This window comes from Poecilia formosa, unplaced genomic scaffold, assembly GCF_000485575.1.
Source record: "Poecilia formosa unplaced genomic scaffold, Poecilia_formosa-5.1.2 Scaffold297, whole genome shotgun sequence".
Lineage (NCBI taxonomy): Eukaryota > Metazoa > Chordata > Actinopteri > Cyprinodontiformes > Poeciliidae > Poecilia > Poecilia formosa.
Genome location: NW_006800236.1, coordinates 226,153 through 241,414, shown reverse-complemented (window position 1 = coordinate 241,414; position 15,262 = coordinate 226,153). Strand labels below are relative to the sequence as shown.

Here is a 15,262-nt window from a genome sequence, read left to right as displayed (position 1 = left end):
AGCATTTCACTGGAGATCTTTTCCTGTAACATAATTACACAGTAATACTTTTACATTTGCTTTAGATTTCCTGTCAACTTAACATCTTTTACTACAAAACACGGTGGACCGCCGGTGGACCGACTCGACGCCCGACCACTGGGCTTAGCAAGTTTTCTGGGGGAAACCCTGCACTTACATTTGCATATTGTCTAGTGAATAAATTATTTGCTAATTTAAATAATTTCAGATATTTATTAATCTGTTGTTAATTTTTTAATGTTTGGTTTGTGACCATTTTAATTGTTTTAATTTGATTCACAACATTGCAGGAAATGACATTTAATTTTAAGGAATTATTTGGATATCTAAGGAATATTTAGTTGTACACTTAAACTACTGAATAAACTGTTGAATTATTTTAAATACTGTAATAACATAAACCTGTTTTCATGTGATAAATATGGGCGTTTCCTATTTTATTTATTTTTTATGCTAACGATGTAAACCTGTATTGTGTTGTTATTTTTGTCTCCAAAATCTAAGCATAAAATAGAACATTACAAAAACTCCGATATAAAGCAACAATTACACACATATGTGCAACAGTACATGAAAAATACTGCAACAGATATCAGTCAGGCTAAACAGAAGAAGGCCACGCGGTGTTGTGTCCAATTTAGTACACCCCAAAAATCGACTCCAGTGTCCCAAGTTGCAAATGTTAGCTTCTTAGCTAACTATGAGAACTTTAGCAAGACCGTGAAAAATGAGACACAAAGTCTTGTCACAGCAAGCAGCGAATACGCTTAACTATTATTCAGGATCTAAAGTCAGACTTTCTGCTTCGTTCAAACTGCAGGCATGTCAAAAACATAACAAAACACTTAAATATGGACTTTTGTCCGAGTATGGGGACACTAGCATTAGCTTGCTGTGTTTACATGAGGCTACATGTTAGCCTTGAAGCTAAGCTACACACACGTGATAACGGTGATGAAGCACCGTACGAGACCAACAGCTTGATTTTAACATGCAAAAATGACTAATACAAAAAGGGAAACACAGTGTTTGAATAAACCACGGACCCACCACGTCTCTTGGTTACTAAACTTCTTGGTGATCACCTTCCCGAGCTCCAGTCCGAGCCGATCAGCCACTTTCTGGGACAGATCATGATGGGAGCTCCCGCTGAAAAGCACGATGTTAGGCATGTCCACAAAAATGAGGGATTCCGCTGCAGACGGGTTAAAAATAAAAAGGCGACGGAGATCGCGGAAGCAATGAGGGGTCTCTCCCCGCAGGGTGATGAAGACGGGGAAAGAAAAGAGTGTTAATGTTGCAGCTTGAGCATGGCACAGTCGCAGCGCTGAGGACAGACGGCAGAGAGGAAATATGAGGTCAGTATTTGCATATAGAAAGGAAGAGCCCGCTCCTCATTGGACAGTGCGGAGAGTCACTGATACAGTCATTGTTTACTATACATGATACGGCAAGCTTTGTAACATATAATTAACCCACACCGCTGTCTGTAATTAATTTTACAGATAACATTAGCACACTTACTCATTAACTTTAGGTATTAACGAGATATATCGGGATAATAACATTATATTGCTGGCATGTGAACTGAAATAAATGTTGACCATATTGTATGGTAAGAAGTGTTATCATATAATTACAGGTGAGCTCCCACTTTGTACTTGCATGTTGCCATTTCGTCCTTTCTTCTTCCATTTTGTACTAACCATTTCATCCCCGAGTACTTCTGTGAAATATTTTCTATCAGTTCAGTTTTCTTTTCACCAATTATGTTTTGTAATCATAAAAATGCTAAAATCTCGTTCACAATTTAATTAAAGATTACATTATTTTATAAATTCTTTGTATTACACTATTTACTTTTTATAACAAGGGAAGTAATTAACATATTTGCCAACTTGCACCGTGATGACAGACATTTTAAAACAGTTGTACAATAAGATTTTTTTTTTCAGTTTGCCAAAATCTATGTATGTATTAAAGCAGCAAAGCAAAGAAAAGGTGAATTTGTTTAATTGTAAATTCTGGTTTGACTTAAAAGGTGAAATTTCACATGGAGATATATATATATATATATATATATATATATATATATAGGAAAGTACTTTGAAGATGAAAATCCAAGTAGAAAAGTTGGAGATTTCTCTTTAGCCCAGACCTCAAAATCCAACATGGCTGCCTAGTGTCTACAATCAAGTGACAACTGCAGTATTAATAATAATTTGACCTATATTTTTTTGTAAGGCAAAGTGAAGTCCAATTCCATTTGACAAGTAGTACCCAAAAATATCTGAAATGTTGATATTTGATAACAGTGCTGTTATATGATAAAAGAGCTTACCACACTTTCCTTAGTGACCCTGATTGAAATTGATCTAAATGTTTTTACTGACAGGTTAGCACTCATTTTGTTTGTAATATTTTGATGCTATTGCATTTTTTATTAATCTGTTAATTCTACATTACTAAAATGCCCTTTTTTAATTTTTGATAACTTTAAAAAAATAATAACTGCTTCTTTTATCAGCTGAAACAACTTTTCTGAGCAGAGGCAACTTTTCCTGCAGAACTTTAGAGGAAAGTCACCAGACTGTTTTGTAATTAGGTTTTCCACTCAAAGAGAAGTCATCTGAGAGTCTTTTTTTTTTACAGTCGTCATGTGCTGGGAAGCTTTTTTTGTTTTTATCACGTTATCAGATCAGATGCAACAGAAAAATCAGAAGCAGAGGATCTACATGGAGTTATTCCAAGTCAGGGTTCGATTGTCCGACAGCATTTTGAACTTTGAGCAAAACTGGGAACAAGATAACTCTAAGTGTATCTCTTTAAATCAATTCTGCTCAGACTTCTTGTTGTCAATTCGCTGCATAAAAAAAAAAAAAGTTACTCAATCAAAACATTTATCTGGTTTCATAAAGGAAGAAAAAAACACAAGAAACATTTGTAATTTTCAGAAATATATTCTATAGATGATGTCAGAGATGAAATGTCTAAAGCGTAGGTCCCAAAGAAACAGAACGTTTTTCATCAATAGAGACAAACAAACAAAAAATAACTTTTTTTCTCATCAATGTACATGTAAACCAAGATTTGCTCTTGAGCCACAGTGGTTTATATATATATATATATATATATATACACATATATATATATATGCAAATATATATAGAACTGGCCGAGGTGGGTGTGACAATCAAATGGCGATGCCCTTTGTTTTCCCAAACTGCCTTCCGGACAACATCCGTCATTTGCAAAAAAAAAATAAAATAAAAAAAACCCCTTTGAAACGAGAGCGTTCTTTGGGAGTCTCTTCTTGGAGTTGTGAATGTTTGCAGAGGTTTTGGCAGAGCACGTCTCTCTAAAACGCAGTCCGTAAGTGCTGAATCGTGTTGAAAAATATCAAATGCTTCTCAGCGTCAAAGTCTTTTAGTAAATCGTTCGGCCGGCGGCGGAGGCTGGAGAAAAGCCTCCCCCGCGCCCGGGAGGTTTCGTCTTAAAAGTCCCTCCAGTGTTCTTCTCTTGTTCAAATACAATTTTCTTTTTTTTTTTTCTTCTTTTTTTTCCCATTACATAGACAAGCAGGCATGCTGACTCAAACCATGCAAAAGAGTTAAAGTTGGTGCGAGCAGACAGCAAAAAACAACAACAAAAAACAAAAACCTTACTTAGGTTTCTACAAAAAAATAAAATAAAATAAAATAAAAATACTTTAGAGAAGCCAAATTAAACAGATAACAAGTGGAATGTATAGTTAGGCTGGAAAAACATCAAATCAATTTCGAATCTTACAGGTTTATAAAATGATATTGGCTTAAACATGATGGGCGTCTTTAAATTACAGCTGAAACTGCATTTGTTTGAACTGTAGAAAAACCCATTTCCCCCTCACCGTTTGACATTAAATCAGCCTAAACTTTTTTTGTTTTAGGTTAGCATTTTAAAATAAAAAGCTGTTAGAAATAATCAAATATTTTGTTTAATTTTCTCAAAATTGAGACGCTTGCATGCGAGTCGGTTTCAAGCTTTGAATGTAATTGGAGGGAACATTTCAAAAATCCTCGAGCGACCTTAACAGGTCGACTAAATATCAGGACATTTTTGTTCATTTCAAAATTCAAGCTAATAAAAATCAGTGTTGTTATTCTGGCATTCAGCAAATACAAGTAATTTAAAACAGAACAATTAGTCTGATTTCATGCCCAATGGTGAGGAAAAAAAAACCGGCAACGTTTCCTTTTTTTTCAATCCAGTGTACGTAAACGTCCGGTTAAAGCTGCGGCAAGTCGGTTTCTTCTTCTTCGCCGTTTTGAGCCGTGGGGAGCTACGTGAAAACGGCCTCGAAACGTCTGGTGAACATCATCCCGTGCGCGGGAGGAGGATGAACTGATGAGGCAACGAAGTGATGAAACGCATCAAAGTCGACTGCGGTGCCGTGCTGCGATTCGGCCAGAGGGCCGCTTGAAAAACAGTGCAGTCGATGACGAGTTCAATACGCTGTTTGTACACCGTACTAGGTTTTTTTTGCTCACAATATCATAGCTGTCATAAGGTAAGAGTACATTTATAAAGTTTCCATATACAAATCTCCTATAAACAGTACATGTTATAAATACATAGTTGATGAAAATGCTGAAAAAGGCTTCGAGAGCCGTAGAAAGAAAGAAAGAAAGAAAGGAAGAAAGGAAGTGTTGGTTCTCGTTTTCCATAAATACAAGAAAAACTAAACGACAACAGCACTGAAAGTACATGAACGCAGCCCTATATCTATCCAGAAAAAACCCCAAAATGGATGAAAACAAAACACAACGAAACCTATGCATGAAAAAAAACAAGATGTTAGAAAAATAATCTTGCACGATAAAAAAAGAAAACAAAAGTGGACTCGCTGAACTGAACACGTTTCTGATATCATAAAATCGACAACATCGATGCGGAAACTCAAACACGTAGATACAAAACCGACAATACTTGGATTACGGTCAAAATATATTCAGTTAAATATACACGACTGGTGTGAAGCTCACATTAAGGTAGTTGCCAACCTTTCGATCAGCACGCGTAAAGAAGAAACGCTCACCTGATCCGAGGCGGATTAAATCAGTAAACGTTGGACCGGGTATTTTGAGCTTTGCCGCCCCCCTCTATGGTACCATGTTGGCCAGCCAGAGCTCCGAAAGGCACCGCTTTACATGATGCAATACTTTAAGCACAGACAAAAGACCACAGGAACCAATAAGAGTGCTTTGATTGGTCAAATAACTTCAAGAAAAGCTTATTTCAAACTTGTTTTGGGGGGAATTTTTTATATTAACTATTTTTTTTTATTTTTTAATGCCGTGTGGGCAGATGCCCAGGGCGGCTACAGAAGGGGGGTGGAGCACCAAATGTAAAAAAAAATAAAAAATAAAAAAAATACAAAGTAAGAACTGAAAAAGTTTTCTATTGCTTTTGTTCGTTGTTTTGTGGTTACAAATATCGAAATTATCTTTATTAATTGTAAAAATGCAACCAAATTTATGATGACGTTCACTTAATTGCGAACTGATACAATTTGCTTGTGTGATTTAAGACTAATTAAAAAAACAAAAAACAAAACAAAACTAAACTCCAGACATTGTGTTTGTCCCCTAACTGGCATCATAATGCATACCATAGAGGGTTAAAGGGCCAATATGTGAAACGTTGCATGTCGACTCGCCCTTTCCAGATAAGAGAACGGTAAAAATGCAAACTCATGCTTTGGCTTTTTTTCTTCTTCTTTTTTTTTCCTTTTTTCTTGCTCGCCTTTCTCTTTTGGGCAACATTCGTTAAAATCTGCTTAAAATGCATGCTCTGCAAATTGTTCTGCAAAAAGCGCTGACTCTTAAAGGGAGGCTACATCAAAGGCTAAACTGCTGTGAGAGTTCGCGATCCGATTCCTTTTCTCGGTGTTTGCACCGTTGTCTAAAGAAGCTGGCAACTACCTTTTTACAAAACAGTTTCTTTCTCTCTCTCTCTCTCTTTTAAACTTTTTTACAGAAAAATAGATCCATCAAAAAAGTAAAGTAACTCTTCAAGAGAGGCCGTCGGAGACATAAATGCCATCTCCATCACTTTCTAAGTAAACATGCTGAAAGATTGTTAGCTTTTTTTTTTTTCGTCGTTCCCCGCCTCATTCCCCCGTCTCCTTCCTCGCACCAATTCCTCGGTGGGAGAAACGGTTAAACTTAAGGCAATCTTTTTCCTGAACAATCCTGAAAACAGGCGGACCCCAACCCCCATCCCTCCAAGGCACTCCTCTCACTCGTCAACCTTCGACGGCAGGCTGCTCCAGCGAGGCGACTGTCTCAGCCGTCGAAATCTTTTGCGAAAGCCTTCCTCGGACGACGGCGAATCCACAGTGAGTGCGGCACGTTAAAAAAAAAAAAAAGTCCTCCCAGATGCCGCAGCGTTCCCCTTGTTTAGTGGGGAACGAAGTTAAGAGAAGAGAAACAAACACCCCCACAAACCCCACAACCCTCCCACCCCACACCCCTCCCGAGCTGCTCCAGGACAGTCGGGATCGTCCGCTGTCCCTGCTTTCTCGACTGAATGCGGTCAGAGAGGGCAGCTGCGCAAAGCACCGAGTGTGACGGCACACCTTTACCTTTCTGCGATAAGATCCGACCTCGACCCCCCTGCCGGGTGATCGCACAGTCGGCCGCTGTGGGCCGATGCCAAGGTGCGAAGACTGACAGAAAAAACAATGAGCGTCTCTAAACGAGTGCTGCTAAGCAACGCCGTTAAGTTTTGTTATTTTATTTTTTTCCTCCCATTTCAGTTCAGTCCTCTGTCCTCTGATTGGCTCCCTACGCTGAGGCTGAGCCCGCCCCCCTCCCCCTCCCTCATTTTAGACCGAGGGATCGCCAGTCAAGGTGACTGACGTGGTGAGTGGGGTTGGGGGCGACTAAATGAAGGGGTCAGCCGAGGCTCTTCTCCGGAGAGGTCAATGGCAACACTGCAACGCCCTGACGCCTGCCTCAGTTACAGCGGAGCCTCCTCCTCCATGGGCTCCTCCTCCGCCCTGCTGGGAGAAAAAAAAGTCAGAAAATATGCCTATATGCAGATGATCTCACACTCTTCATCAAATTCATACACTGACCAAGATACAGAATTTAAATGTGTTTTAAGTCAGAAAATACGCTTCTATGCAGATGATCTCACGCTTTTCATCAAATTCAAACATTGGCCAAGATGTAGAATTTAAACAAGAGTGAAAAGGACAGTAACTTCAGAAGGCACTGTACGTTTAATGTTTAGATGATAAGACACAAATTCTACAAAACTCCAACTAAAAACTATAAACATATCATTTTGTGATTTTCAAAGCTTGTATTAAAAAAACAATTAGAGGAATTTGTCTGCTTAGCTCTCTCAGGAAGCTGCACCTTTGATCCATGGTGTTGGTGTTGGCGACGGACAGAGACGCCATGGCGCTGACGGCCTCGGCCTCCTCCGAGTCGCCTCGCTTGGCCTCCAGCAGAGAGAGCCCCAGCCGCGATGAGTAGCGATGCACCGAGCGCCAGTACTTACCTGAGACGGAAGGGGAGGACAGGACAAAATAAGAAATCGCGGGGAACGTGTCCCCGCGCTTGTTCATTCTGGTGAAAGTCAATGTATAAAGAATGACCAAAGAACAGTGCCGTTCTAGCAAATATACAATCGTAACACACGTTAAAAATATGAAAATCTTTCCCACTCTATAACCTGAACCTTTAAAAGTCCTACAAACCACTTCCATGTCTGTGCTTTCTAATTCTCCACTCAGAGTGAGACCTCTGTCCATCAGCAGCAGAGAACCATGTGTGTAATCCTCCGTGTTTTGCAGCTAAAGAACATCTGTGTGTTTCTGCATGCGTGTGTGTTTACGTGACCGAACTCACTGTGAGTCTCTATGACTTTCTCCAGAGAACGCACGGCGTTGGGGTTGGGCCTCTGCTCCAGGATGGCCTTTGGAAGCGGATCCAGCTGCACGTGACAAAAACACACAGAGCACGGAGACATGAGGATGGAAACATGAGGATGGAGCGGGTTTCCACCAGGGGTCAGTCTGGACAGGAAGAGCACAAGGGAAAACAGGGCTTCGTCCATTCCCAGCAAACTCCCACTGTTCTGTTTACTCCTGAAATGCTGCTCCAGAAATAAATCGACACTGCATGTTCAGTAACATACGACTATTAGCTTTCTAGCTAGGAAGATTTTTAAAAGAAAATCTGTTAACGCATTCAGAGTAGCGCTTAAAAACAAAGTGTTCAAATTTTTCCATACCAGATTTTTTTTTCTCACTTTCTTTTCTAAAAATGAAATTACAAATGACAAAAAAGTGTTTCTTGAGATGGAGCGTTGGTGCCAAGCTGTGTTTAGTTATGATTATATAGTCACAATTTTATCAGAATAAATACACAATTTTACTAGAACATCTTAAAATTATAAGAAAGTTGCTTTGATATGAAAACAGCTTGTTCTTTTTTTTTTATAGTTTGACCCTTATGTTTCATCACAGAGTCGACCTGAATTCAAAGTCCAAATAAATAGAAGCAGTAAAATAAGATGGTGTCTCTGAAGAGCATTGGAGGAAAAAAATAAATAAAAAAGATCCAGATTTTCCAGAAATAAACTCTTCAAAAACCAAGAATGAAATTAATCTAAAAAAACGGATCTAATGTCCAGCTGCAGTTCAGAATCAAAACTTGATGCTAAATTTTGGAACTTCTCACCTCCTGCCCGAGCAGGGCGGCAACGCAGGCCTCAGAGGCGTCACAGATGGCGGTGAGGTCGTGACCTCCCTCCAACGCCAGGACCACCCGGCCTCCAGCGAGGGTCATCAGCTGCCTGGTCAGATACCCAAAACCTGAGCGGACAGAACCCATCAATCAAATATGCGCATATTGAGGGTTTCTGCAGGGTTCACTAACTTAAATTAAGACTTTTTAAGACCACAATGAATGGAATTTAAGGACTGTGTCTCCATAGAAATGTAGAAATGTTGTCCAGCCAACTGGCAATAAAATTATGCTTACCATGATGGACAAAAAACCCCCCAGCTAGCTGTGTATGTTAGCAGTGAGTTAGCATTAGCTTCAACTGTCTCGAGTCAGAAAAGAAAATATATAGAAATAGTCCTGTCAAGACAAAATTTAAGGCCAACTTACCTTTTTAAAATATATTTCAGACATTTTCAAGCCTTGTACTTACCAACAGTATTTTAAGACTCTTTAAGAGTTTGCAGACACCCTGATATTTGTCAGTCACATACCAAAAAGAAAAAAATTGGATGCGGTTGCATGTTATCCTGCTGGTGGATACAGCTGGTGTTTGAGATAAAAAAAAATCTACTCAGACAATCTTTTGCTCACATTTGGAGGTCAGGGTGTAGCCGCCCAGCGGTGGGGGGTGTCCCTCCACGGCGTCGAAGCCGGAGGAGACCAGCACGATGTCCGGAGCGAACTCGTCGGCTATCGGCATCACCACAGACCTGGGGAGAAGGGCGGGGTTGCGGGGGGAGTTATCATTATCAAGCTGCACAGCTCACTCTTCAAGGTCAATAATCGAAACAGGAAGCAGTGACGAGGTATTGATTGAGTAAGTTTCAGTTTGAGAAAATTTTGCTTCAAACATCCTGGAACACAGTTTAGTGATTACAGAAAGAACCCAAAGCATTAAAATTGAGTCAAATCTTCCCAAACATTACCTGAAGGCAGCCAGGTATTCTGCGTCTCCCATGGGGGGGTCCAGGCCCCCAGTGAAGGCCACATTGACATTAAAGCCCACCCCTGGACCGCTCCCCACCTGAACAGAGGAACCAAACAGAAAACAGTAACAACCTCCATTATTTTAATTAATAATAAATGTATTTTTTCTTAAGTGTTAAAATAATAAATTAATCTTAAGTAATAAAATGGATAAGTTTTGGGGAAAAAACTGCACTGATTAATTAAGAAATGGTTCAGAATAAAACTTTTAAGAAAAGATTTAGTGGGATAATGATTCAAAACATTTGCCTAAATGTTCTGCAATTATCTAAAATATCAAACTGAGAAAACGGGAGAAGGTTCCAGTGATAAAAGTTAAAATTGTTCATAGTTTAGAAAGATTTTCAGTCACCAGAAGAAATTGGAAAACTCACCTCATCGGGCGCTCCACTTCCTGGAAAAAAGTTGCCATCGTCGTAGCGATGGATAGAGACGTAAAGGACATTAGGGTCGTCGTAGAAAGCCTGCTGGGTGCCGTTGCCATGGTGAACATCCTTAAGTTCAAGAGATAAAGTGAACTCGTTCAGTGCCAAACCAGGACCGGGCTAAAACTAAAAGATGCGGTTGCTAAGGAGACGGACCCAGTCCACGATGAGGATCTTGCTGACGCTGAGTCTCTGCTGCAGCAGTTTGGCTGCGATGGCCACCGAGTTGAAGTAGCAGAAGCCCCTGAAACGGCAGCAGAGATGGGAACCGTCACAAATCCACACGCATTTCAGTGCTCCATTCTCATGTTCACATGGCAACGCTTCGCCTTTTGCGCTTTACGTGCAAATAAACGGTTAGTTTATTAGTTAGTTTAACGGTTTAACGGTCCCTGCTGCTGTTTGTGTGGTGACGGCTGTGGCCTTACATGGGGGTGCTTTCCTCGGCGTGGTGTCCAGGAGGGCGGACCACTGCAAAACCGTTCTGGGAAGAAAAACAAAGGTTTGTTAACGGCAGCAGAACTCATCGACACAAATAGATAAAAACCTGCTGCAGAGGAATTCACATCCCACATCCAGTCAGGCTCCAGCCACAACATTCTGGATATTTTATAGGCTTTCATGTGCCAGATTAAAGTTTTTTATGATATATATATACACACACACACACACATATATATATATATATATATATATATATATATATATATATACAAAAATGACACTTTTTGAGGAACGTGGAGAATGCTCAGTGTGTTGGAAGAAGTAATTGAATCCCTGTAGTAAAACATGGTGGTGGCAGCTTCATGCTGATGCCTTTTGTTTTATTGTTGGTGGAAAGTAACAACCTACGTCATCCATCAAATTTTTTCCCAAATCCCACCCCCCCTCCTTTTTTTTTGGGAATTCCACTTTGTTTCTTTCCTATCATATTTATTATCCCCCCACTCCCAAAAAACCAGGTAATTATGGCATGAATGAAAAAATCTAATTCAACAAATCAATAACAAGAGGTAAACATTTCTTGTTATTCTGAATCACAAATGAAACAAAAGAACATTGGTGCTAAACATTATTTGCAAAACTTTCCTCACTTCAACTGATTTATTTAAAAGTTCAAAAGTTAACGTTTTATTTCACTGTCAAGATTATTCCATGATCCGGGAACCTTTAATTGAAATGCATCTTTCCATCTTTGCCGTTCTGGCTCTAAATGTACTGAAAATCAAGCTGTGGACCTGGTAAGAACCGTTTACCTTTAGCTCTCCAGTTGCCACCTTGAAGACCAGCTCCACGACGGAGCCGACGGCGAGCCGCGCCGCGCTGGACGAGTGGACCTCGTTCCAGATGGTGTCGCTGTCCACCTGAAACGCCAGCAAGCACGTCAGACACGCCTGTGTGGGGGAGGGGGTAACTTACGGGAGACGAATTCGGGAAACACTCGGTTGTGACTGACCCCCACTCCTCCGCACGGCAGCCGAACGAACATGGGTGTTATGGAACCTGTTGATCGGGGAGGAAATTTCGGATTAGCTGGAAACGGCAGCGGATTCCTCCTGTTTTTAATGAACAGAGTGAAGCTTACAGTCGAGTTTCTGCCGGAGTGGGTTGGTCCCGTACAGCAGGACGTGGGCTTCGGAGTGGACCGTCTGCAGCTCCTCCAGAGTGGCCTTTCTCCCACGGATACACTAAGCAAAACACACGCTGTCAGATGGAACAGCGATCGCGGTCTGGCCGCCAAGCGGAGTCGGCTTTCCGGTCTCACCTCGCACTGAGCTCGGAGTCCGGTCTCCTGCAGCCGGGACCAGATGCTCTGGATGCGCCCGGCGTGCTCCGGATGGCTGTTGGTGTTTCCGCACATGCACTGGTGCTTCTGCATCAGGGAGTCGTACACAAGGCCTGAGGAGAAGCAAAACTCTGCAGTCTGAATGCCGAGCTTTCAAAGGCTTTCCGAGTCGACTTGAAATTCAAGCGTTTTCCAGGATTTCAAGGATCCGATCAGGTCTGCTGACCTGTGGTGAAGCGAGGCTTGGCGGGGGGATCCTGCGAGGGGACGCTGATGGGGAAGGACGACGCCGAGGCCGGAGACGACTGCGCCCTGGACAGGGGTCTGTGTCCGGGGAAGGACATGGTCATGCCGGCGGCCTCCATGGACGCCTGGTAGTTCCTCAGCTGGTGAATCCGCTGCTGCTCCAACAGCAGAGCCTGCTGCTCGCGCGGCGACGAGGAAGACGAAACAGATGTTAACAAGTTTTAATGGACTTGCGCATGCGATTCATCTAAACAAGTTTAACTTGTTAATGTTAATAACACCAACTATTTCAACCTAAATACCACTCCCCCATGGACTGCTACCTAGTTCACAGCAGAGTTACGCTGTCTTGTACTGCGGACGGCAATGCAGAGTTGCAAATTTGAGAGAAAAGACGAGTAAGGTGTCAGGCTGGGTTGCTTAGCGGCAAATGTCACTTTAAAAATACACCAAATTCGAATCCCGTCCTCAGTTCCTTTCCTGCATGTCTTTCCTCCTTTCTCTCTGCCCACTTCCTGTTACAGTACTGCCAAATAAAGTCCACTAGAACAAAAACGTCTTAAAAAAATACTTCAATGGACGCTTGGATAAAATGAGGTCATGACGTTATTGCAATGATAAATTATCATTCCTCTGAAGCACATTATACTTAACATTTCTAAATTATGTTTGAAACAAATTAACTTTTTTTAAACAGTCCCGAATATGAAAACCTACAAAATAGAGATGCTTAGTTTGAGACAATAAAAATTTTTCTTAAACATTTTATATTTCAAGCTTACAAAGTTAACCGTAGTGATGAGAAGTGTGATGAATCTGATACATTTTTTTAAAATAATTTGACTGTAGTACTGTAATTACAACAAACCGCCAACAGATGGCGGCCGAAACAAATGATTTATCTCTGATGTTTTGTCAGGTGGAGGATCCAAAGCGATAAGGATGTAAATTCATGCTGTACCTGTCTGAAGAGCAGCTCCTGCTCGCGCTCGCGGTGCTGCTGCAGCACCTCCTCCTGCAGCTCCTGCAGCTCCTGCAGCTCCTGCGGGTCCGGCGGCTCCTGCTTGATGGTGACCCCGGGCGGCAGGGCCCCGGCGTCCTGGTGCTCCCTCAGCTCCTCCTCCGTCTCCTCCGGGTGGCTCTGGTGCTGCCGACCCACGGGCGACTCGCCAGGCTTCCCCATCATCTGCGGAAAACGCAAGACAACAACAGAAAAAATAAAAAAAATCAGTTTCATAATCCAACAAATCCCATCCAGCGCGAATCGAATTGATGAATCATTTCCTTTCTCTGAAGCATTCTGCGTTTAACGAGCTTAATTTGGATTACGCAGTCAGCTCCTCTCCAGCCTCTCTGTTTCTAATTGGATGTGAGTGGCCTGTGCTGACGGGACACCGCGGTGACATGTCTCGCTGATCAGAGGCATTCCACACTCGGAGTCCCGCCGCTCGTCATCAACTCATCCCGCGCCCCGCTTCACCCCGCCCGCTGATTCACTTTCCACCGACACGGACCAGTCAAAGCCCCCAACGGCTCTTGCCCCGCCAGGCCTTGCAGAGGAAGACAAAATGGGAAGTTTCAAACGTGGCCTGCAGGTGTGTGTGCGTGTGTGTGTTCCCAGAGCTACAAAGCCCTCGAGTTCCGTGGTGTTATGCCAAGGGGACAGCATTGACGTCAGAGCATTCATTCGTCCTCTGGGCTTCTGTCTGAGTCTCCTTTGCGTTCAAACAGACATGGACGTGTCCCTGCCTAGAACCCTGTGCTCCACTTACTCAGAACCGGTTCAAACCCAGGTCCGGTCCCCCGTTCGCAGCAGCCGCTGCCAACTGGAGGCGTTTTCTTCAGTTTTCTATCTTTTAAATCTTTGTAAATCTATTGTTTTTTTTTAACCATAGTATTAGTATAGAATTCCTCAACTATGTTTCAACTCTCCTTGACGATGAGTTTTTTTTCTTTTACAAATAAAAGTCAGAAAAGTGCAAATAATTACCCGCTGATGCCGTTTATGAAGGGACGTCTAGAGCAGGGCTGTTGAACCCGCTTCCATTTTGGGTCAAATCAAGATCACAAATGTTCTTAAAGGGCTGGTTGTCCCTTTAAGAAACTTTATGACTTGTTGATATGTGAACATTTTCGCTCGGGCGCTATAGGTATTCCCAGTTTTCTCTCTCCGTAAGGATCCGCTTCCCTCTGTTTCTACGTGGGTAATGCAAGCCTGCTGTTCTCCACAGACCCCGTTATGAACTGTGATCACAGATCAGAAGAAATATTGCTCCAGACGGAAGCGCTGCTCGCCCAGACTTGAAGGAATGGCTTCAAGTCTGGGCGCGCGACCAAAGAGGAGTTGTGGAAGGATGATTTTTTATATATTTTTTTTTATTTAAGTTTCTTCTAAATCTACTGAGCAATGAAGGTATGTTTGGCAACCAAAGTTGATACTTGATATCCTGGCTTTGTTCGCTTCTTATAGGTGAAAACAACAATAAAAACAGGAAAAAAATAAAAAAGAATAAAAATGCATCTGGTTTCAACTGAATAGAGATCTTAAAATAACTACATTGATGCATATTTCATATGGACTAAATGAAGGCAAATCCACATTTTCCGTAACCACAGAGAAATGTTGAGGTACAAATAATTCCTCGGTGTGCCGGCGGCTTTTCCAGAGGTGTTTGTGTGGAAAGCCGCCGCTGGAGAGCTGGGAAACATCTGCGAGGGAGGGAGACGGAGCGGGGGAGGCGGAGGAAAGGAAATCCCTCGTTTCATCCGCCCACCTCTCTTCGTCTCCTCCGGCGAATCCTCGGCTCCGATAGGTAAGAGCCGACAGGAGCGACCGACTGCTCACTTCCTCCCTGCCCATATGAGGCGCGGGCTTCCGCTCCGTTGCCATGGCAGCGAACGGTTAGGTCGCACCGACCACAGTCACAGAAACGTGAATGCGTGCGTTTGCAGATATAAACTCACACACACGCACACACACACAATCGGGTTGTGCTATACGTGTCGGCCCATAC

The 15,262-nt window shown here is 42.2% G+C and overlaps 2 protein-coding genes and 1 long non-coding RNA gene across 8 annotated transcripts in view; 1 reads left to right on the top strand and 2 right to left on the bottom strand.

The window, feature by feature from the left end:
* LOC103151924 (ribose-phosphate pyrophosphokinase 2) overlaps positions 1-1,387 on the bottom strand; it is an 8,529-nt gene extending 7,142 nt beyond the window's left edge. Inside the window, exon 1 of the mRNA XM_007572207.2 lies at positions 1,072-1,387. Within this exon, the coding sequence (XP_007572269.1) occupies positions 1,072-1,193 (122 nt within the window). The 5' untranslated portion in view covers positions 1,194-1,387. The remainder of the gene's footprint in view (positions 1-1,071) is intronic.
* The window catches only part of LOC107832928 (uncharacterized), a 22,504-nt gene extending 7,576 nt beyond the window's left edge, over positions 1-14,928 (top strand). The window contains exons 2-3 of the long non-coding RNA XR_001658653.1: positions 13,844-13,861; positions 14,917-14,928. This is a non-coding gene — a long non-coding RNA (uncharacterized LOC107832928). The remainder of the gene's footprint in view (positions 1-13,843; positions 13,862-14,916) is intronic.
* Positions 3,560-15,262, bottom strand: part of LOC103151923 (histone deacetylase 4-like) — a 63,399-nt gene continuing 51,696 nt past the window's right edge. For 5 of the 6 annotated variants that reach the window (XM_016660755.1, XM_016660756.1, XM_016660757.1 and 2 more), the window contains 15 exons: positions 13,210-13,434; positions 12,229-12,424; positions 11,982-12,115; positions 11,802-11,904; positions 11,673-11,719; positions 11,473-11,580; positions 10,645-10,700; positions 10,373-10,460; positions 10,166-10,285; positions 9,731-9,828; positions 9,396-9,514; positions 8,757-8,890; positions 7,923-8,007; positions 7,428-7,572; positions 3,560-7,066 (listed from right to left, as the gene is read on the bottom strand). In XM_016660755.1, coding sequence (XP_016516241.1) covers positions 7,024-7,066; positions 7,428-7,572; positions 7,923-8,007; positions 8,757-8,890; positions 9,396-9,514; positions 9,731-9,828; positions 10,166-10,285; positions 10,373-10,460; positions 10,645-10,700; positions 11,473-11,580; positions 11,673-11,719; positions 11,802-11,904; positions 11,982-12,115; positions 12,229-12,424; positions 13,210-13,434 — 1,701 coding nt within the window. In that variant the 3' untranslated portion in view covers positions 3,560-7,023. The remainder of the gene's footprint in view (positions 7,067-7,427; positions 7,573-7,922; positions 8,008-8,756; positions 8,891-9,395; positions 9,515-9,730; positions 9,829-10,165; positions 10,286-10,372; positions 10,461-10,644; positions 10,701-11,472; positions 11,581-11,672; positions 11,720-11,801; positions 11,905-11,981; positions 12,116-12,228; positions 12,425-13,209; positions 13,435-15,262) is intronic. The other variant, XM_007572206.2, reaches the window with a different exon arrangement.